The 22,545-nt window shown below is 41.8% G+C and overlaps 1 protein-coding gene across 13 annotated transcripts in view; it reads right to left on the bottom strand.

The window, feature by feature from the left end:
- phldb1b (pleckstrin homology-like domain, family B, member 1b) overlaps nt 1-15,986 on the bottom strand; it is a 394,940-nt gene extending 378,954 nt beyond the window's left edge. For 2 of the 13 annotated variants that reach the window (XM_059956917.1, XM_059956918.1), the window contains exon 1: nt 15,586-15,946. In XM_059956917.1, coding sequence (XP_059812900.1) covers nt 15,586-15,741 — 156 coding nt within the window. In that variant the 5' untranslated portion in view covers nt 15,742-15,946. Of the gene's footprint in view, nt 1-15,585 lie in introns of all 13 variants that reach the window. The other 11 variants (XM_059956913.1, XM_059956914.1, XR_009509084.1 and 8 more) reach the window with 10 other exon arrangements.
- Nucleotides 15,987-22,545: the final 6,559 nt, after the last annotated feature.

Genomic DNA, 22,545 nt, shown 5'->3' on the forward strand with positions numbered 1-22,545 from the left:
TCACGGGGAGAAAGTACAAACTCCTTAGAGATGGACTAGAATTGACCCCAAGCTGTAATAGCATCACGCAAACTGCTATGCCACCATGACACCCCAATAACCGTAGCTTGCTCCTCTGGAGATCAGATGGGGTGCCTGGAATGTGGTTCTTCCTCTTTCAATATTTGTTGTGTTACCCCAAATGTTACCCAAGGCTTGCGATACGAGGGGTGATTGATAAGTTCATGGCCTAAGGTAGAAGGAGTCAATTTTAGAAAACCTAGCACATTTATTTTTCAACATAGTCTCCTCCTACATTTACACACTTAGTCCAGCGGTCATGGAGCATACAGATCCCTTCTTTGTAGAAGTCGGTGTCTTGGACCTCCAGAAAGTGGTCCACAGCATGGGGTGATTGATAGGTTTGTGGCCTAAGGTAGAAGGAGATGAGTTATTAATGTCAAACTTTCTGCATTTTCACTCAAAGAGTTGAACTGCACGTGCATGTAACGAGAGCTGAAGAACTCATCTCCTTCTACCTTAGGCCACGGACTTATCAATCACCCCTTGTATGTTGGCATGGACCGTTTCAGTTTCAAAGGAGTTGTCAATGGAATTAAACATTATGTAATCAACCATCAGGCTCATGAACCAGAGAGAATAACTTCACTCACCCTATCACCGAACTGTTCCCACAACCTATGGACTCACTTTGAAGGACTCATCTCATGTTCTCGATATTTATTGCTTATTTATTTACTACTGTTATTTCTTTTGCACTTGCATAGTTTGTTGCACATTGGCTGTTTGTCTATCCTGTTGGGTGCCGTCTTTCATTCATTTTATTTTGTTTCTTGGATTTACTGAGTATGCTCGCAAGAAAATGAATCTCAGGGTTGTATATGCTGACGTGTATGTACTTTGATAATAAGTTTACTTGGAACTTTGAAATAAAGGTAGTCTCTGTCTAATCTCACACAAAGTAAACCATATATCCGGTAATAAGTACAATTATAATTAGAGCAAGGAGCTCAATGCAACAGAATGGTGGCAAGAATTTGCTGTACTGTGTCACCTTAGTTCTGCATGCTACTCCTACTCTGATCTGTCTTTGGCACACATAATTTCTGACATCTCCAGACATAACTTCCCTTCCTGCAACTACGGTGGGTATAGCTCCTGACCTGCTAGGTACTTACAGCATTTTCTATTTTAATTACAGACCAAGATGCAGGTGAGAACTCACCTCCTCTTTTCAAAGTAGAAACAAGGGATATTTCAGAAGGAGCAAACAAGGCCTTGTTTTAATGATGCCATCTTCAGCTGTAAGGCACTTCCTCAGTACTAATCATAAGAGCCAAGATGGAAGTGATCAAGTCACTGGAATGACTATTAAACCATAGGAATGAAACCCCAGAACACAGACCCAAACCAAAGTCAACTGAGACTTCTGAACATCCTGCCACCACCCTGTACACATTTATGACAGTGCCAGTAACATTATACTTTTGTACATTTAACCATATGGCGTAAATGTACTTTAAGTCAACTTGTACATCAACAGACTTTTTTATCTGTTAATATGTGACATATGTTCTGTATGTGACATATATACTGTGTTTTGCACCTTGCACCCAGAGGAGCATTGTTTCATTTAATCGTATACATGATGTACAGTTGAATGACAATAAACTGGAACTTGAACTATGATACATTTACTAAAACTATATATTTTCCCATAAACACAAGTGTACAGTCAAACCTGGGCTCGATTAGTGGCTATAATCCCTGGAAATGGCTCATTGGCTTGCAGAGTCTGATGTTATTCTGGAAAAACCTGTGGTCTTTATTAGTTCTTCTTTCCCACTCCTCAGATCAACCGGTCAGGAGTTACACCCACTGTAGTTGCATGAGGAAAGTTAGGTCTTCGAATGTCAGAAATTATGTGTGTCAAAGACAGGTCAGAGTGGGTTGGATCAAAGCAGAGCCTTGCATTTGTGTGGAAAAGAATCAGGAATAGAAAAGAATTGTTCCTAATTCTACAGCTGGAACAAAATATTATCTGCTTAGCTGAGTTATATACCGTGTGTTCTTTAGCCTGACCTTTATATTAATTTACTCTGGCATTTGCAGTGAGCAACAACATAGATTGGCACAGGAAAATAAGACTTGTGGCTCACCTGGATATCAGACAGGGACAGAGATTGGTGAAGATACGGGAAGGAGAGAGATTTCCCCACTAGGAGTGGAATTGTCCGTGGAATATTCCCACACAGAAGAGCTTGCAATTTTATTACCTGACATCCCTGGTCTTATTTTGTGGATTGTCAAAAAATGAACAGTCTCCTTCAATGAACTGTGTACTCAATAGGATATTGAGGATTTTTTTTCTCACGACTTTATTGTGTCCCAGTAATAAACTGCACATAACTTGGTGGTATAATCACAAGTGCTCTGAACTTCCTGCAGTTACAGTGTCTGACTAATTTTAGCCCTTTAATTGAAGAGATAATCGCCAGAAGCATCCTGTAAGATTGACAACGAAGACAACAGGTTTCTGCTGAGTAATATCAGAGGGAGATCTACTATGCATGTGTGTTTATGAAGGAGATGGGGAAAAGAAATTGAGGAAAGAGATACCACAAATCTACACAGAGAGGAAAAGAAAAAGCAGAGAGATTAAAAGAAGGGGTAAGTACGAGTCTGGGAGACAGAAGTGGTGTCATAACAGTTGATGAAGAAAGAGGATTCAAGGAAGACCGCTGCTCACATCGTGAATGGGTGGTTGGGGCTGAGGGATATCTTTCAAAGTTCAGTTCTAAAGGTTAGCATATCTGTGCTCCGCATCCCATCCTCTCTCCCGATACATGGTTCAAGATTTTACTACAACTAGCACTTGTCTCCGGCAGCCCCTACATAAGGTACTGGGTCAAATGAATCAGTTCTAGATTTGCCTATGCCCAAATAGAGCAGAAGCCAATGACTGGGCTGGGCCTGGTTTTGAAGTTGCCACGGATGAATGGCACGTGTGAATCCCCAACCACTATAATGGCAGACATGGACCAAACCCAGAACTGCTGGGAAATAACTGAGATTTTCTGCCTATAATCGAGCTACAGATACAACTTCCAGTTTCTTTAGTCAGGCAGTGCATCAGCACTGGGGCCAGCCTATGGGATTAATTACCAGCAATCTCAGCATGGTCAGCAGTGAATGTGTTTTGAACGGGTCATATCTACGTACAAGACAGACTTCGAAACATGAATAAAACATGAATTCTCTCCAATAATGACCTGGATTCCCATATTTGCAACAGGCATTGCATGTCATATTTGCTCCTATCTTCAGATATCTCTCTCTCACACACACACTCACTCACTATGGACATGCACATCAGAAAGATACACATGTTTACACAAGGCAGGCGGAGAGATAGACAGACCCAGATACATTTGTTTTATCACACACAAGCACTGGCTAATAAAAGATTCTTCTTAAATGTCACTATTCAAATTGAGAATACGTCCCACGGTGATCAGAAAGTGAGTAGACCAAATAACCAGATGAAGACTTATCAGTTTATGCTGGACTGTGTGTGTGTGTGTGTGTGTGTGTGTGTGTGTGTGTGTGTAATTGTGTTAATGTGTCTGTATGTGTGTGTGTGTATTTTTTATTTATGTGTGTATGTCTGTCTGTGTGTGTGCGTGAGTGTGTCTGTGTCTGTGTGAGTGTGTGTGTTTAGGTGGGTGCATCTGTATATTTGTGTGTGCGTGTGTGTATTTATGTGAGTGTGTGTGTGTGTGTGTGTCTGTGTGTGCATTTGTGTGTGTGCCTGTGCCTGTGTGAGTGTGTGTCTCTGTGTGTGTGTGTGTGTGTGTGTGTGTGTGTGTGTGTGTGTGTGTGTGTGACTGAGAGTGTGTGTTTGTGCATGTGTCTGTGTGAGTGTGTGCATGAGTTTGTGTGAGTATGTGTGTGTAGCTTGTTTATTTGAGTGTGTTGGTGTGTTTGTGTGAGTGAGTTGTGCATGTGTTTATGGGTGTCTGTCTGTGTCTGTGTCTGTGTGTGTGAGTGTGTGTATGTCTATGTGAGTATATACTGTATGTTTGTGTGAGTGTGTGTGTATTTGTGTGTATAGGTGGATGCATGTGTGCATGTGTGTTTGTTTATGTGTGTATATATGTGTTTATTAAGTGTGTGTGTCTGTGTGGTTGTGCATGTGTCTATGTGAGTGTGTGACTGTGTGTGCGTGGGTTTGTGTGAGTGTGTGTGTTTGTGTCTGTGTGTGTGTGAGTGCATATATTTGTGTTCTTGTATGTGTGTGTTTGTGTGAATGTGTCGGTGTGCGCATGAGTGTGTGGGTGTGTTTTTGTGTATGTGTGTGTTTGAGTGTCCATGTGCATGTGTATGTGCTTGTGTGTGTGTAATTGTGTGAATGTGTGTGTATTTTTTATTTGTGTGTGTATGTCTGTTTATGTGTGTGTGTCTGCATGTGTGTGTGTGTCAATGCGTGTGAGAGTGTGTCTGGTGTGAGTGCTTTTGTGAATGGGTGTGAATGTGTGTTTGTGCGCATGTGAATGTGTGTGTTGAGAGACTGTGTGTGTGTGTTGTGTATTTGAGAGTATGTGTGTGTGTGGGTCTGTGTGTGTGAGTGTGTGTGAATGTGTGTGTGGGAGTGTGCATTTGCACACATGTTTGTATGACTGTCTGTGTGCATGTTGTGTATTTGATTGTGTTAGTGTGTGTGTCTGTGTGAGCTTGTGTGTGTGTCTGTGTCTGTGTGTATGAGTGTGTGAGAGCATGTGTTATGACCCCTGTTAATTTACAGGGCAATATGAAACAGGGTTGTTCACACATTTGGTCACACACCCCACACCACTGCCAATTCATCATGGAAGCAGGACAGCTATTTACCTTCTCTGTGGAAAATCAATGGATTCCAACTGTTGAGAAGTGAAGACGATACAAGTCAGACAGGAGCTGAGAATAAAGACAGCCTTCATGTTGGGCCGCAGTCCTGGCAATCAACCTGTTTAAAGGAGCTACAACAACCCGTGTAACCTACTAACCATGCATCTGATTCAACGTGGAGAGAAAATGGAGCAGCCGGAGCAAACACACACAGTCACACAAACTCCCCATCAGAAAGTGGCAGAACTGGACCCAGATCGTTGGTGCTGTAATTGTGTTTTACTTAACTGCTATGCTACTGAGACACCCCATCCTCTCTGCTATTTCCTGTATCTCTACCTATGCTTTTTCTATATCTTTCTGCTATTTTTGTTTCAATTTTTTTAACCAGGATTACAAATGAATTTTTAATTAAATAAATATTGCAATTATGAAAATAAAATGTGATAGTATTAAAGTTTAAATACCTTAAAGTACATTGCAACTAGTTTTTTGTCCTGAAGTGTCTTCCGGAAGAGAGACGATCTATTTCCCATGACTGGCTGAAGAAGGACGGCGTTTGGTTAATTACAGAAAGGCTAACCTAGGATCGCATTCAGAAATCCAACTGCCTCATACAGAAGACCGTACTCTCACAAGAGCTGCAAGGAAGTGAGAAGCAAACCAGCAATCTGTTCCACCCAAACAGAGCCCCAGTAAAAGTTTCCAGTTTCTGAGCTGGTGCTTGGGAATATTCACACAGGAGTTGGATGTTCCCAGGACCGGGTACATACTCCACCTGTTGTTATTTGATGCCCACTCACAAGCAGAGAAAGAAATTGCAAATATTGGTTGCATGGCCAAGCCATCTCATGACTGCTCACTTACTGCAAGGGGCGGGGCTGGAGATCTGAATATTGTGAGAACATGAACTGTATATTTAATGATTGGATCTTTGCATCTGAAATGCTTCAAATGTAGCCATGTCAGCTGCTGGACACTTGCCCAATGGCTTCAGCTTCCTGTGTCTAGCTCATCTGTATCATTTCCAAATATTATTCCACACATGTTAACTAGAGATCAATCAAATTAATCATGTACAATCTCAATTAGACCCAAAGCAAATTACAACCAGTGAAAGATTGATTGTGTACTCATTATCGCCAGTTAGGAGATGTATCGGGTCAGATATTGGGCTCTGATTTTGATTATATGTTACCAAGAAGTTAATGACTTCTTTTCAAAGCTCTGAACTAAATAGTTAACACCAGAGGTTATGCAGATAGTGGAAATCCAGGACAACACACACAAAATCCTGGCAGAGCTCAGCAGGTCATGCAGCATCAATGGAGAAGAATAAACAGTCAACGTTTCAGGGCTGGAAAAGAAGGGGGAAGAAGCTGGGAAGAGAAAGTGGGGGGAAGGGAAGGAGTACAAGCTGGTAGGTGATAAGTGAGGCGAGGTGAGAGTGAAGGTTGTGGGTAGGTGGGGCAATAGTGCAGTCACTATTGTAAATCAGTAAACGTAGGAAGCAATTTGTTCACAGTAACATATAACAAGAACAGATTGTCTACTTTGGTGGCGTAAATATGACACCAGGCAGATCTCACCTAGTCTTCTTTAAAATAACCCTGCAGAATCTTTTACACCCAGTTGAAAAGGATTTGATTAAACTTCTGATTAGAAAGTTGGCCCCTCCATCAAGAAAGCACTCACTCCATGCCATATTAGATGCTATATCTGTGAATGAAACCCATAATTTGGTTCAAGAAGAAGGTGCTACTAGTTGGCCAAGTTGACCCCTTACCTACCAATACTACAATGAAGAATGCAGAACCACCCTTTCTATATAATGAAGAAAGCCATGACTAAACTATCAAATTGTAGGACTAATATAAAAGAGATAGATATAAGTGAATGTATGTGTATGTATGTTTTATTGACAGAGGCCGCATGGTAGCACAAAAGTTAGTGTGACGCTATTATAGAGTCAGTGGCATGGGTTCTATTCTGCTGTTGTCTGTAAGGAGTTTGTATGTTTTCCCTGTCACCACGTGGGTTTCCACCAGGTGCTCCAGTTTTCTCCCGCATCTCAAAGACATACGCGTTAGTAGGTTAATTGGTCACATGGGTGTAAATAGGCAGTGCGGGCTCAATGGGCCAGAAGGGCCTGTTACTGTGCTGTATCTCTTAAGCATGCTGGCTGATGGTCTAGTGGCATCTGCACCAGACTTTGGGCCGAGTGGTCTTGGTTTCGAATCCGGCTGGCTCCTTACACCCTTTTCCATTGTGCTGGGTTAAGCATCGAGCTAGCAGTTCTGCCTCATTAAAATAAAATAGACAAATGCTAAAGAAGTTAATGACTTCTTGCCAAAGCTCTGAACTAAATAGTTAACCCCAAAGATTCTGTAGATACTAATACTTGAAATCCAGGATAACCCACACAAAATCCTGGCAGAACTCAGCAGGTCATGCAGCACATTTTTTGTGTGTTACTCATTTAATTGGGTTTTCTTTATCTAGTTTTAGGGCTTACGTGATGTGTATATGTACGTATGTGTAGTTTTCCATGAATTCTATTGTATTTTTTTTTATTTTCTTGTGAATGCCAGAAAGAAAGTGAATCACAAAGAAACATACGATGACATATATAAATTTATCTTGACTTTGACTTTGTTGATTAATGATCTCTTCTTGGAAATCTATCAGAAAAAAAATCGCTGAAATGATTCATTATTCTTTCAATATCCCTTCTAAAATCATAAGTAGCACTAACAACACAGAGTGCAAAAGACATCCTGCCATTAATCTTGAGGCTATTGTCAACTGCAAAGATTCACAATGACACAAATTGCAATTGAATCATAGGGATTAACAACTCAGAAGGAGATTGTTTGGTTCATTAGCTCAGGATTGTGCAGCTTTAGATAATCTTGCACCAAATGATTTGACCAACTAAGAGTCTATAAGTGAGGAAATATTTGAGTGCTGTGTAGAAATCCTGGCTCATAATCACCCTACTCATCCAGAGCAGACAGGACATGTTCCATTTTTGTAAAAAACTTTGGACCCCAAAACTACAATGTTATTTCCATATAGAGCAACAGCCGGAAGACATCATTACATTAGCTAGAATGACTTCCTGTCTCACTCATTAAGAAGTAGCCTCAGTCCAAATGAATAAGAAATGCATGAATGAAGAGATTCTGCAGACGCTAGCGGGAGGAACTTGGCAAGTCAAGCAGCATCTACAGAATGGAATAAACATTCAGCGTTTCAGGCCAAGACAAAAGGTTGACTGGTTATTCCCTCCATGGAGGCTGCTTGACTTGCTGTGTTCCTCCAGCATTTTGTGTGTGTTAAATAAGAATTTCACCCTCTTTCTCAACATATAGGTCCCCCCCAGGTTACACATACAAATAAGCATCTGGGAGACCAAGGGAATGCATTTGTTTGTTTATTCATTTATTTTCTTTAGAGATAAATCGCAGAATAGGCCCATGCCGCCAGCAACCTCTGATTTAACCCTAGCCTTGTTGACTGCTATGGGACTGTAAATGTCTTCTATTGCCTGGAAACTTCATTCGCAACTGCAATTCCGACTTGTGAACTGCTCGGTTTATGGACAGTTCACAGGAAGAGAACCCTGACATAAACTGTATCCCTTTTAAGATGAAAAATTGATGGACTACTTCCAATATCTCAACCAGCAATATACATCTCAGATCCACCACTTCTGACACACGGCTAACAATGGGATAATATTTCCACAATTACCTGTCAAGCTTTTGGCTGAAGGGACCAAAATGCAAGAGGGAGTTGTATAACTATCCAAGTATTCCCATCACTATCTTGCAAAGTCCTAAGATCCATGTATTAATCAGTATTCCCACTATCAGTTAAGGCCTGTTTGCACAACAGTCGTCGTCTCAACCAAGACCCAAGGATTCAGCACATATCTGGAATCAAGCACAACACTTCAGGTCAACACATCATTCACCACAATCGCGTGTTCCAGTCAACTACCACCTGCCTCCCCCTAAACCCGTTCCTTAATGGATGGTCAAGGTCATTACCATACTGAGGAATCACAGGTGCAAACTAACACCCAACCTTACTTTCTGGCACATCCAGGCTCCATCTGGCATACCGAAATGACTTCACATTACAACCGTTACTCACAATTCATTCAGCTACAGCTTCCATCAGCAGTTCCTGCTCCAAACTCCAAAGCTTATAATCACTTACAAGTGTTTACTACCATTGTAATCAGGTTGATTTCACTTTTGGGAGATAACCATTCACTCTCCCAGGACTTGCATTGGCTGTGAAACGAGTGGAATGCCTGCCGTAGGCTCCTGACGTCAGTTCATTGATTCATTCACACTCTGACTTGGATCTAAGGTGATTTTAAAACGGAGGCATAGCAACATTACAAAGACAATTACATTTCAAAAAGATTCCTGGGCTGTAAGGTACTTTGGGATGTTATGAGGTTGTGAAAATGCAAATCTTACAAACTTTATTTCCCAGCTGTTATAAATACTGCTGAAGGTGTGATTTTACACCTCGTATGCTGAAAGCCACATTTTTGTCATCAACTCATGTAACAATGGAAATAGTGAGTGCTGTATGTGATAAACTTAGCCTGCGTAGATCCTGCACGTTGTGGAGTTTCAAGAGGGAATGACTTACAGTGAATAATATTTGATTTCAGATGCAATAGTTTAATCTTTCATTGAATAAAAAATACAGACAGAATTCAAAAGATTAAAGATAAAGAGAAAAGGTTAGCTTTGTGTGTCACGTGTATATCAAAGCATACAGTGAAATCTGTTGTTTGCGTAAATGACCAACACAATCCAAGGATTGTGCTGGGGGTTGCCCGTGAGTGTCACCATGTTTCCTGCACCAACATATCACGGTACTCTTTAATCCATACATTTCTGGACATGGCACCCAGAGGAAAACCAAAAGGGAGTGGCAGAACCTCTTCTGCACCCTCTCTATTGCTGCCACATCCATGCCATAGTTTGGCAAACAGAACTATACACAGTAGTGCAATCTAACCAATGTAACCGCGGAAGGCGAGTGAGAGTGAGAGTTCAGCGACGACTGCCTTCCTTTTGATCACTGCCGAGGAATCTGTGAGCGGCCTGTCGCTATGCGCCTTGCCGTGGCACGTGGGGAGGCTTCTCTGCCGCATATGGTGTCCGTCCCTTTCGATGAATGTCGGTGATACCAGATGATGGTATCGCAGTCTGTGTTTCTGGATTGGACTATTGCATTTATGTACTGTGGAGTTTTTCAGACTTATTTTTTATATTCTGTGTTTTTTTAATTGCCCATTCCTTTTTCATTTTGTTGTGCAAGGGCAGAGTGTTTGGAGGTTGATGTTCTGTTAGTTTTTTGTGTGGGGAGGGGTTGTTTTTTGGGGGGTCGATATTCCTGTTCCGTTTTGTGTGGGGGAGGGGAATTTTGGGGGTTGATAATCAGGATGCCGTTCGTTTTTATTGCAGGGCGGGGGATGGGTTTGATGTGGGGGGTGTAGGCGGTGGATTTCCTTGTCCATCTTTAATAGTCTGATAGTAAATAAAAGGCCTGTATTTACATAGTGCCTTTCATGATCTAAGGACACTACACAGCGTATTACCATCAAAGTTGTACTCCTATAGTGCAGTTACTGTATTGAAGTGTCACGAGCACTGCTGGCCCTTTGCGTTGGGCTTCTAGGTTTCCCGAGTACCTATATTTACCAATTGCTACCTTAACTAGAGCCGTTAAGCCCGGTGTTTTCTGTTTAATCTGGTCAAGTTAATTGTGACTGGCACGGGTTTCCTGCATTCTATGATTACTTAAGGGGTCTCTCATTTAGCACAGGAGTGGAGTCCTTGTGTCGTGGTGTCGCTCATTCGTGCCACCGATGCTCTGTTGGTATGCATATGTTTAATCTCTTGTTGCCATGGGGGGGTGGGATCTGCCGTCCCTCTGCTCCTGGGTTGAGTCATTGCCGATGCTCACTGTGACAGAGTCTGCTGTTCCTCCGCACTTGGGTGCAAGTCCTGCCAGCGACCGCCGTAACATGAAGGGAGACTTGTCACCCACTCTGTGCAGAGCAAGACCTCACAAATAGCAACGTCTTAATAATCAGATGTTTTGTCTTGGTTGTGCCTTAAGGACGTCCCTTAAAATGTAAATTTGGCAGAAGGTTAGAAGTTTCCTGCTCTTCTTCAAAATTAGGTCTACTTGAGAGGGTGTTCTAATGTGTCACTGTGGTGAACTACATATACCTGTCTGGACATGCCCCTCTGCTGACTGCTCCTGTGGCTCCTCCCACAGACCCCTGTATAAAGGCGATTGGAGGCACTGCTCCTCCCTCAGTCTCCAGGATGTTGTGTGGTGGGCTCTTGCTGCTGATCGTGGTCTCTTGCAGCTAATAAAAGCCTATATCTCGCCTCCCATCTCCGAGAGTTATTGATGGTGCATCAGTCACCCGAACAAAGCCATTTACATTAGGGATAGCTAATCCTATCAGGATCCAGAAAGAGCAGTTAGCCTAAGAAGCACCAGGTGTTTCGATGGAGGGTCCTGACAAAGGGTCTAGGCCTGAAACATTGACTGTACTTCTTCCTATAGATGCTGCCTGGCCTGCTGCGTTCCACCAGCATTTTGTGTGTGTTGCTATCAATTCCAAAAGCAGCAATTACTCCAATTTGAGCTGGTGCTTTTGAGAATTACCTCTTTTGATCCAGGTGCTGTGACAGTACCTGCAGCAAAGACACACCACGCTGTCACAGTGTTCAGTTCCACATTTTAAACACACAGAGCGAACTAGTTTGTTGGTAGATTTCAGAGCTTTGTAAAGAAGTAACAGATGGGGCACAAGAACTGGATAGTGACATAGGTGACCCTACTGAACTGTAGAGTGGAGAATGAAGATCTGATTTACCATACAGTGTGTTTCTGGATGTGTAATTGTACATGTACAACCTCAGAATAGAAGGACGTCCCTTTAGACACCTGCAGAGATGACGAGGAATTTCTTCAGCCAGAGGGTGGTGAATCTGTGAATTCATTGCCACAGACGGTTGTCAAGGCCAAGTCACTGGGTACATTAAGAGCAGAGGTTGATAAGTTCTTGACTAGTAAGGGTGTTGAAGGCTAAGGGGAGAAGGCAGGAGAATGGATTTGAAAGGGATAATAAATCAGCCATGATGGAATGATGGAGCAGACTCGATGGGCCAAAAGACCTAATTCTGCTCCTATATCTTATGGTTTCATTAGAAAGAAGGAAAGCATAGTTTGCCCATTATTAACCAGCTCAAAGTATACTATAAAGGGAATGCAGTAGTGTATTGCTGACTTTACTAAACTAGTAACCAAGAGGCCTCCTAGCCAAGCAATTTGGCATTACAAATACAAATCACAGCACATCTATTTCCAAATGTAATGTATTTAAGTGTAGTGAATTTAAATCTAACTAATGAACAAATGTTGAATTAAAAAGCTAACAAAACTAACAGACTGTTGTAAAAAGAAATAAATCCGATTTATCTGCATTCTTCAGTGGAAGGAAATCTGCCACCCTTTCCTCCTTCACATGAGCTGAGCCACAATAACATGGTCGATTCTTAAATAATGTCTGAAGTGGCTGTGCATGCAGAAATACACTATGGGAGTAATTCGCTCTTGGACTGTTGTGGTTCAAGGAGACAGCTCACACCATCTGCTCAATGGGAATCAAGGCTAGAATTTGGCAAACCGTGTCCACATTCCATTAATGAAAATTAAAAGAAACTCAGAAATTGTTCAATCAAATATCTGCCCTCTGAGCTGTCCATAAAATCTCTCAAATTTCTCCCTAATATTCTAGGCTAATATTTATTTTTCAGTTAACCTCACTAAAAATTAATTATCTAGCTCTGTACCATGCTACTTATGGGCATAAATTCTTTGATATGTATTTCAATGGTTACCTTTTACTTTGGGACACAACAAGCTCCAGATAAGTGCAAACTTCTTTTTTTGGGGTGTGCAGGGAAAATGGGCCAAATGGATGCCGCCTGATCATTTTCTATTGCTCTGTGATCAGAACAAGATGCCGACCTGTGCCTGCAAAAAACTCTTGGCAAATCGAATCACCAACTTCAGAGGAGGCAAGAGAAAAGATAAATTTGAGAAATAGTTTATGGAGAACAGATTTTCCTACCAACTAGTATTCTACCATAGATAGTTGTTGCATTCTAGCATCCATAGCACCCTCCCCCACCCTGCTGGAAGGAAACTTCTCACAAATTTCGAACCTTCAGAAGTCTGACAGAAATTCCACAGATACATAAGAAATTCCAATGTAAGTTTATCTTTTATCAAACATTCTCCATCTTAAACCTCCTTCCAGATGCTGAGCCCTCAAGCATAGTGAAGTACTGACAGTCTTCAGAGAGGTACAAGCCACATTCTAACGGCTGGTTGTCACCCATCCTATTGACAGTCCCTTTACACAGGAAGGCACATTCTAGCTTTCAGATATTGTGGTGTTTTCCAGCTGTGATTGAATGATTTGTTCTGACACTTCAATCTGAAGCGTCAAGTATCTTCCGCAACGTTTACATTCACACAGTTCAGTTACAATTTGTAAATACCAACCATGGCTTCGTGGGTTGCCTCTTATGTCTTGGTCTATAATTTCAGATTCAGACCCCAGTTCAAAGATCTGGTGTCTTACTCTAAGTTAATATACACAGAGAAAAACTAAGAAAGGCTGCATGCCTCAGAAGGGTCACAGCCTGAAACATTGACTACTCCATAGGTGTTCTGTGACCTTCTGAGTTTTGTGTGTGTTGCTCTAGATTTCCAGCATCTGCAGAATCCCTTGTGTTTATGGTTTACACCTCAGATCTACGTTCTCTTAGATGAGGGTTGAGCCAAGGTACTGTCTACACTCTAAACAAATATGAACAATCTCATGGTAAAAACCTAAAGCACTTTTGTTTCTTAATCATCATCATTTATTTTCTTGAGATTTGTGAGGACTTGCTATACTCAACTGTCTGACACCCACCACACACAACAACATGGATTGAGCTTTAGTTTTTCATCATCAACAACAACAATTTGGTTTTATATAGAGGTTAAAATTAGTGAAGAGTCTCAAGATGCTTCAATGGGGCCATCATCAAACAAAGTATGACCTGGAGCTGAATAAGGGGAAATAAGAACAGTAATCAAAAGTTTAGACAAAAGAGTAGGTTTTAAGCTGAATCTGAAAGGAAGAAAGAGAGGCTGAGGGATGGAGAAGCTTAAGGAAAGAATTCTGGAGCTTAGAACCCCGAAAGCACTCACAGCTCTTAATGTGGGATGTCTAAATTCAGACTGTGCAGGAGAACCAAGTCGGGGAGTGCAGCAATATTCAGACAATTAGAGAAATAGAATGGGGTGAATTTGTCTGGATCTAGACTCACAAACAACGGCATTTAAGGCAACGATGCAAATTTCCATCCTTGAAGAACAAATCATTTTCTTACCTTGATCTAATAGATTTAATGATTATTATTACAGAAACCTAAGTGCATTTCTGGTTGCTCAGCTATAAGAATGACGTCATTAGGTTCAAAAGTGTGCAGAAAGGATTCAGAAGGCTGTCGCTGGGTTATAAAGAGAAAATCAGAAGGTTCAGGTTGAGCAGTGACCTCATAGGGGTATATAAATTCAGATCAGGTTACAGATCTTTTGCCCTAGTTACCGGAGACTAAAACTAGAGGACCTAGATTTAAGGTGAGGGGGAAAATTTAAAAGGGACCTGAGGGTAACTTTTCCATACAGAGGGTGGTAGGTATATGCAACAAGCTGCCAGAGAAAGCCTTAGAGGTGGGTACAATTTCAATGTTTAAAAGACATTTGGACAGGTACATGGATAGGAGAGACTTCATGGGATATGGACCAAATGCAGGCAACTCAGATGAGCTCAGCTAGACATCTTTGATCACACAGATGAGTTGAATCGGAGGGCCTGTTTCCATGATGACTCAGACTTATTTTTCTCTATTCCCAGTTTATTTAATTATTTGAATTTAAAGTTTCTAGCTGCCGTAGTGAAATTCAAATTTGTGCTTCGGGTTCAAAGATCCAGGCCTTTGGATGTTTGTCCAGTAACAGATTCACTATACTCTTGTCCCTGTTGCATTTTCTAATACTATAAGGAGACAGTAGGGAGATGAGCAAAGGACTGATCCAAGCTTAAGGGATTCCAGGAGTAATGGCATGCAAGTGAAGTTACTGGAATGAAATAAATTAAACAAAAAGTCAGTGCAGCCAAGCTGAACAACCAGTGATTTTTGCAACAACTTTATAATTTACCTGATAGTAATATTTTTAAAGAACTGAGTTTAAATTCTTATCGTATAGTAATAGCATTTGTACTCGCAAATTCTGGGTATTATCCAATGGAATAATATTGCACCATTAACTAAAACAAAGCTCAGATTAAAACAGTAGGAATCGTTTTACCAAAAATCTCCCACATTCCCAGAGGACTCCGTAGGAATGGGAACATTTCACAAGCACAGTGAAAATCAAACTACTTGCTCAGCAGATGGATTAAACAGAACTTGGAGCCCAGAAGCTGTCCGTCCGGCCCTGCCAATTTGCGCTGTTATTTTTTGCTCCATTGAAGCCTCCTCCCACGTTACCCAACCTCACTCACAGAAATGGAGGACTTACTTTAAAACGCACTTTTTTTGCCACTCTCTTGTTGTCCACCACCAGCAAGGCAGAGGTTTGTTCACCATGGCTGTACTGTGCCCTGCTCTCGAGCAGCAGGGAGACCTGGTTGCTGGAGTCCTCCTGCACCCCCTGGCCTTCCTTCTTCTCCTTCATGTCTCCCTTTCAATCCCTTGGCTTTTGGAAGAGGTCAGGGAGCACCTGCACCACCGATTGCCACGCCAAACGTCTCAGGAAAACGACCCTTGAATCGAAGTAAATCTGTTGTCTGAAAGCATTTCTTCCTTCCTGATTTCTCTCTCGCACAGCAGGTGATTTTTCGCTTGCTGCATCAGTCAGGGCAGCACAGGCTTGTCAGGGAGAAGAGACACAAGGATAAAGCACTTGGAACTCCCGAATGCCGTTCCTCCCCCGCCTTCAAGGCGAGATCATTCTCTGTTCAAACCAGCAGAGCACTTAAAATGGAAATCGTCCTCCCCTTTTTATGTAGCGAGGAAGCGAGACAATGAGCAAGCTCTGTGGACTCCCACCTACACTCCCCTGAAATATAAACACACACTGCCTGCCTGAATGGAGGTCAACAAAGAAGCAAGTGTCCTTTCACTCACCAGGGCAGTTCAGAATAACAGTTAGCATTTTCCGGAACCTGCCAACTTTTCCGTTAACCTTTTGCAACTTTCTCTCTGCTGCAACTGCCTACTGATACGTCCACTTTTACTGAGTTCCAAGTGGCCAACACAGTAACAAATCTGCGCAATAGCAGGCTCTCGTGGACAGTTGTAATTGATAATTGGTCTATTATTGTCACATGTACTGAGATACGGTGGAAGAAGTTTGCTGGTGTGACGCCCAAACAAATCATTCCATACATAAGTACATCAAGGTAGCATGGAAACAAATGCAGAATACAGTGTTCTGGTTATGGAGAAAGTGCAGTGCAGGTAGACAAGTGAAGTGCAAGGGCTGTGACAAGGTACATTGAGAGATCAACACACCAAGATTATCATATCGCGAGTTTGTTCAGGTATCTTACAACAGAAGCAGTTGTTGAGCCTGGTGGCACATGATCTCATGCCTTTGAACTTCTGCCTGATGGAGAGCGAGAAGAAAGAACATCCGGGATTGGAGGAGCAACAAGAATGACAACTCAAGTTCTCTTAATTAGAGGATAGATATTGGCCAAAGAGAATAACCACCCCTACTCTTCCCTGTCACGTTGATTTTCAATCATGGAAAAGAGAATCAAAGCAATGGTCACGAGAGAGTAGAAGGCTATTTGACCCATTATATCCAACATGGCTCTCGATCAGAGAGCCTCACTAATCCCACCCTCTGGTCCCCTCTTGTCCAGCTGAGAGAACAGATCAGTTTTCCATTCATCTGACAGCACTGCACTCCATCTGCATGACAATCCTCGCACGTACGGGTGATCTCCCTGCCTTGCTCTACCATCACCCACACCACACTCAGCATCAACCTGCTGGGCTGCTGAGTTGCATGGAGGACCTCCTCTGCCCAGGTTCATTTAGACCTTACTGTTGATAAGTTATTGAACTATCTGGGGTTTCCCCGGGACCACTTAGACCTCCATTGCCTCCGATTCCTAGATATTAATGCAACTATTCTACACATGGATTCCTGTCACATAGTCTCTGTGTAGTTACTACATGGAATGACCATTCTGTTATTTCTCTCCACACTTTGTGACATCTGGTGGCAACCTTGCTGCTTCTTTAGCGTTTGTCTGTGTTTTTTTTAGGTGGAGTTGCTAGCCCAAATGGCCAACCCAGCACCGATGGAAACTGTGCAAGAAGCCAGCCAGATTCGAACCCAGGACCACTCGCTTTGAATTCCAGTGCAGATGCCACTACAGCACCAGCCAGCCAATGATCATTCTAATTTACAGTTTATTTATGCACAGCCTATCGGCCTCAGAGAGACCCAGGGAATGACCTTACAACTTTGAATCAGTCCAATAATCCCAGTCACAAACAAGAGAAATTCTGCAGATGCTGGAAATCCAAAGCAACACACACAAAATGCTGAAGAAGCTCAGCGGGTCAGACAGCATCTATGGAAAAGTATACAGTCAACAGTTTGGGTCTCAGACCAAAATGTCGATTGTACCCTTTTCCATAGATGCTGCTGGCCTGCTGAGCTCGTCCAGCATTTTGTGTGTGTCACCAATATGCCCATGCTGGATCTTTGGAAGAACCATCCAATTAATCTCATTCCTCTGCTTTTTCCACACAGCCGTGATATTTTTTCTTTCTGATGATCAAACCAACTTCACTTTGGAACTTAATGCTGTCTGCTTCCAAAACTCTGTCAGACAGATCAGACCATAAATCAAAAGTAGAAAAAAAATCTCTTCTTGTTGCCTTCAGTTCTTTCGTCAAGTTATCTGTGTTCTTTACCAAGCCCTCCTGTCAGTGGAAGTATTTCATCTTTACTTTTAATACTATTCAAGTAAATTCCAAGGGTGCAAGCAAAACAAGGAACAGAGAGTGCACCAAACATGTTTTACCCACTTTGTCCGAAGGGTGAAATCAACCAGCAGTTGGGCTTAATTTCCAATTCTCTTACTAACTATCTTCTTGTATCTTGTCTGGAAGAAACAAAATCTGGCCCCCCCCCCCCTTCTTATTCTGGCTTCTTCCCTCTTCCATTTCAGTCTTAATGAAGGGTCTTGATCCAAAATGTTGATGTTAATTCATTTCCATAGATGCTGCCTGACCTGCAGAATTCCTCCAGCGTTTGGTGTGTTGCTCTGGATTTCCAGCATCTGCAGACTATCAATTAGCAACATCCCAGAAACTATAAATGGTGAGATTAACTCTTTTAGTGAAACAAACCAAGTGCCATCTTTATCCAAACTTTAAACAGTTCCCACAGTGTCCTAAGATTACAAGTTGCTGAGATCATGGTGTTCCACAGAATTTAGCAAAACAATTATTCTTATGTTCTGGACAATATTTTTATGCAGTGATGAAGTCCTTGGGAATTATCTCCCTATTGCTCGTTGTGTCTAGGACAGTGTTAGTATCCCTATCTGCTGATGTCTAGCAAAGTTAATTTTATTAAAGAAAATCGAACAAAAATAAATGCCTCATTTTGCTGTACTTTTCTTCCTTATGTGACAGTAAGTCACATCAAATTGCAGTTCTATGAGTGCTGCCATTTTAACCAGCAAGCTTAAAGACTGCACCATCTCAACCCCCCCCCCCCCCATACATACAGGTTCTGTACAGATAACAGATGGTCCACACAATCTGGGGATTCAATGAAAAGGTTCAAAAACCTAGCTGGTAGACACAGGAACAGGGAGGCCTCTCCCTAAGATATGAGACATAGGAGCAGAATTAGGCCATTCAGCCCACCGATTCTGCTCTGCCACTCAATCATGGCTGATCTCTCCCCAAGTCTGACAGCCCGGGGTCAAGGACAGGCTGTGTGTGTGAGTGGGTGGGGAAAGGGCTTGTTTTGCCATTCTTGATTTGTTTTGTTCTATTGTTGTTGCTATTCGTGCTGTTCTGCTGAACATCATAGGCTTGCTATGGTGTCTCTGGAATGTGTGATGCCCTTATAGCACATCCCTGGACGTGTTGCTTGTTAGCACAAACAACACATTTCACAGCGTGTTTTGATGTACATGTGATAAATAAATCTGAATAAATTAATAATAAATAGCCCATGAATTAATTACATTAATTTATTTTGTGTCCTTGCTTCACGTCTGGGTAATCTTACCTTTTACTTGAATTTACTACTCTCGGAACTAATGCTTTCAATTGAGCTACAGAAGGATTCTTGGAGTTTTTATTTCTGTCCTTTGTTGTGAAGGATTTTTACCCTCCTTAAGCATTCAAACAAATGGGAGTCAATGTCCTACCGGTCTAACCAACAGGTGTCTTCTATCCCCACCATATGTTCCCCTCAGATGATATCCAATATGCATTTTTCACAGAAACTGTAAAGACAGAAGGCTCAGTGCATTGATATTTTGCTTCCGTCACATAATACCAGCTCTGCCCATTCAGTCAGCTACGTTACCACGACAGCTGTCAGCACTTCACACTTGGAAGGATGGAGCACCAAAGGCTTATCCATTACAGTTGTGCTTCAGCCCCAAGCTCAGTTCCTGATGATGTCAGCCTTTGAAACTTGGTCAGGCCGTTGATTTACTGATCAATATTGAAGTCTGACACCAGATTACCAGTTTAAGAAATCCTGCAAAGATTGAACGAGGAGGAAGAGAGAGCCTTAAAACAACTCCAAATCCCCCATCTCCTTCCCAAAGCGGTTGGGTTACAAGTCCAGTAGCACAGCTGCCCTTTGGTAATTCACCCGCCAAGTTGCTCATCCTATGGCAGGTATAGAACTCACTGCTGGGATCTAAACCTTCAGCTCGTTACTGGTCAGAGAAAAGCTGAACAAACAAAGGATGTAAACCACTAAAAGCAATGTTAATGATAGATTTTTTTTGCAAGGAGATAATGCACGTGAAACTTATGAAAATTCTATGGGAACCGACAGACACAATGTAGGAAAGATGTTCCTGGTGGTGGGGAGGCCACATCCTAAGGATATGGATAGAATATTCAGCAGCCTATTGAATATTGAAAGGCCTAGATCAGGGGTTTCCAACCTGGGGTCCACAGACCCCTTGGTTAATGGTAGGAGTCCATGGCATAAAAAAGATTGGGAACTCCTGGCCTAGATAGAGTGGATGTGAAGAGGATGTTTCCTATAGTGGGAGAGTCTAAGACCAGAATACAAAGACATCCCTTTAGAACAGAGATGAGAAGGAATTTCTTTAGCCAGAATGTGGTGAATTTGTGGGATTCATTGCTACAAGCTGCTGTGGTAGCCAAATATTTAAAGTGGAGGTTGATGTTCCTGATTAGAAAGAGCAATAAAAGTTATGGGGAGAAGGCAGGAGAATGGTGTTGAGAGGGATAGTAAATTAGCCGTGAGGAAATGGCGAAGCAGACTTGATGGACCAAAAGGCTAATTCTGCTTATGGACTGAAATTTGAAGATTTTTTTTATTACCCAGAGGTGGTGAACCTGTGGAATTCTTTACCAGAGGCACCAAATTATTAAGTATATTGAAGAAGCAGTCAAGTTAAAGCGCTCAAAGTGTACAAAGAGAAAGGAGGAAGAGAATACTGAATTTGAATGATTGATTATATTGAACAGCAGGGTACACAAAGGGCTGAATAGCCTTCTCCTGATTCTTATTTCCATGGTGCAAAATATTCTCCGAAGGTGCAGAACATAGACCCTGCTGATTTCCCCGAGGCAGACCACTAACACAGATTATTTTTAAAAAACATCCCAATCCATAAGAAGCATTCCATGTAGGATTTGATGAGGAAGATGCATGTGGGAAAGCTCCCCCACACTCAGCCCTTTTATGTGCTCCAGTGGAAGAGAACATTTGCATCCAATGATAACTCCGAATTAGTTGCCGAGTTACGGATTACTGCACAAGCACAATTGGACTCTTTTACTGCTTCAAATGAAGGCAAAGGAATTAACACTGCCAGACAATGAAGGTGGAATTCATTAGACTCTGAGCAGCTGGAATTCAAAGGCAACCATCACACCGAGATTTCCACAACGGTATTAGGGATGGGTCTGATAAAGAAGTAAAGTTCCAGGTTGCTATTGCAAAAGTAAGTTATTGTTTCATATTTGGTCTCCCCATATTAATACAAAAGACTTTACAAATATTTACACAAAATGGAGTGACCCTGCATTGACTGCACCACAGATGACAGACACTGATGTCCCACCCACAGTTACACTGACATTCTTTCAATTGCCCATGCTGGAAAAGAGTTAACAGTGGAGTTGTCAATGAAAGTAAGAGAAAGTCAGGTTTGGGGAGCAGATTCAGTGGGCTGAATGGCCCAATTCTGTTCCTATGTCTTATGCTCTAAAATGGAGGGGATGTTGGATTATTACTGTGTCAGTGCTTGGAATAACAGTGAAAGAGTCCACTCCAGATAATTTTTTAAAGAATTATATTGAATCCAGGACAAGAACTTGTCATAATTAGAAGAAAAAATACATTTAAAGCAGTCACAAGGCTTCAAAGTTTCTTAATAATATGTAGTGAACGTAATGTTGGCCAGTACCACTTTAGGATATAATCAACTGCTCTCTGTGCTGGTGCAACATTTAACACAGAGCATGTCACAGTGTCCACACATCTGTGTGGAGAAGGCAGCAATAAGAAGAAAATGTTAGGTTAACATTGTAAGATTTTCTCTCATTTAGTAAAGCATCCATGGCGTTCAGTTGAATTAGAGAGAGAGAAATACCAAATGAGTTGTCATTCCAAAGTTTTCACAGGAATCTTGGAAATTCCTTAATAGATACAATTTTTCCAAACTTCTCTTGGGTTCGGGGTTTATTCATTCAGGTTGGCATATTTGCACATTCCACTATGTTCTTTCAGTAAAGTGAGAGGGGGTAATATGAAAATTATTGACCAAGTATCTTAATACTTCCTATCAGTTAATTACCAGTGCGTATAGTTGATGAAGGAATGAATAAGCAGAGGGAGTTACCATGGAATTATAAAGGTTGGTCATGCCTGACAGTCCAAACTGAACTTTTTGGAGAGGCGGTTGAACCAGTGACAGGTGAATGCCAAAGGCCTTAAGTTATATAAACTTCCAGATGACTTATGATAATACTAGTCACAACAGCTTGTTTGCAAAAATTGAACTTCAAGGAACTGAAGATGATTTATTGAATTATCAGGAACACGGGCTGGTTTGCAAGTAGAAAGGGAGAAACTGCAGTGTGTATCTGGAGGGGTCCTATGTGAGGCTGGAATTAATTATTCACAGTATTAAGCACCATGATAGCATAGCGCCTAGCGTGATGCTATTTCAGTTCGAGGCAGTCTGGAGTTCAGAGTTCAATTCCAGTAAGGAATCTGTAC

The sequence above is a fragment of the Hypanus sabinus genome, chromosome X2 (genome assembly GCF_030144855.1).
Source record: "Hypanus sabinus isolate sHypSab1 chromosome X2, sHypSab1.hap1, whole genome shotgun sequence".
NCBI classification, from domain to species: Eukaryota; Metazoa; Chordata; class Chondrichthyes; order Myliobatiformes; family Dasyatidae; genus Hypanus; species Hypanus sabinus.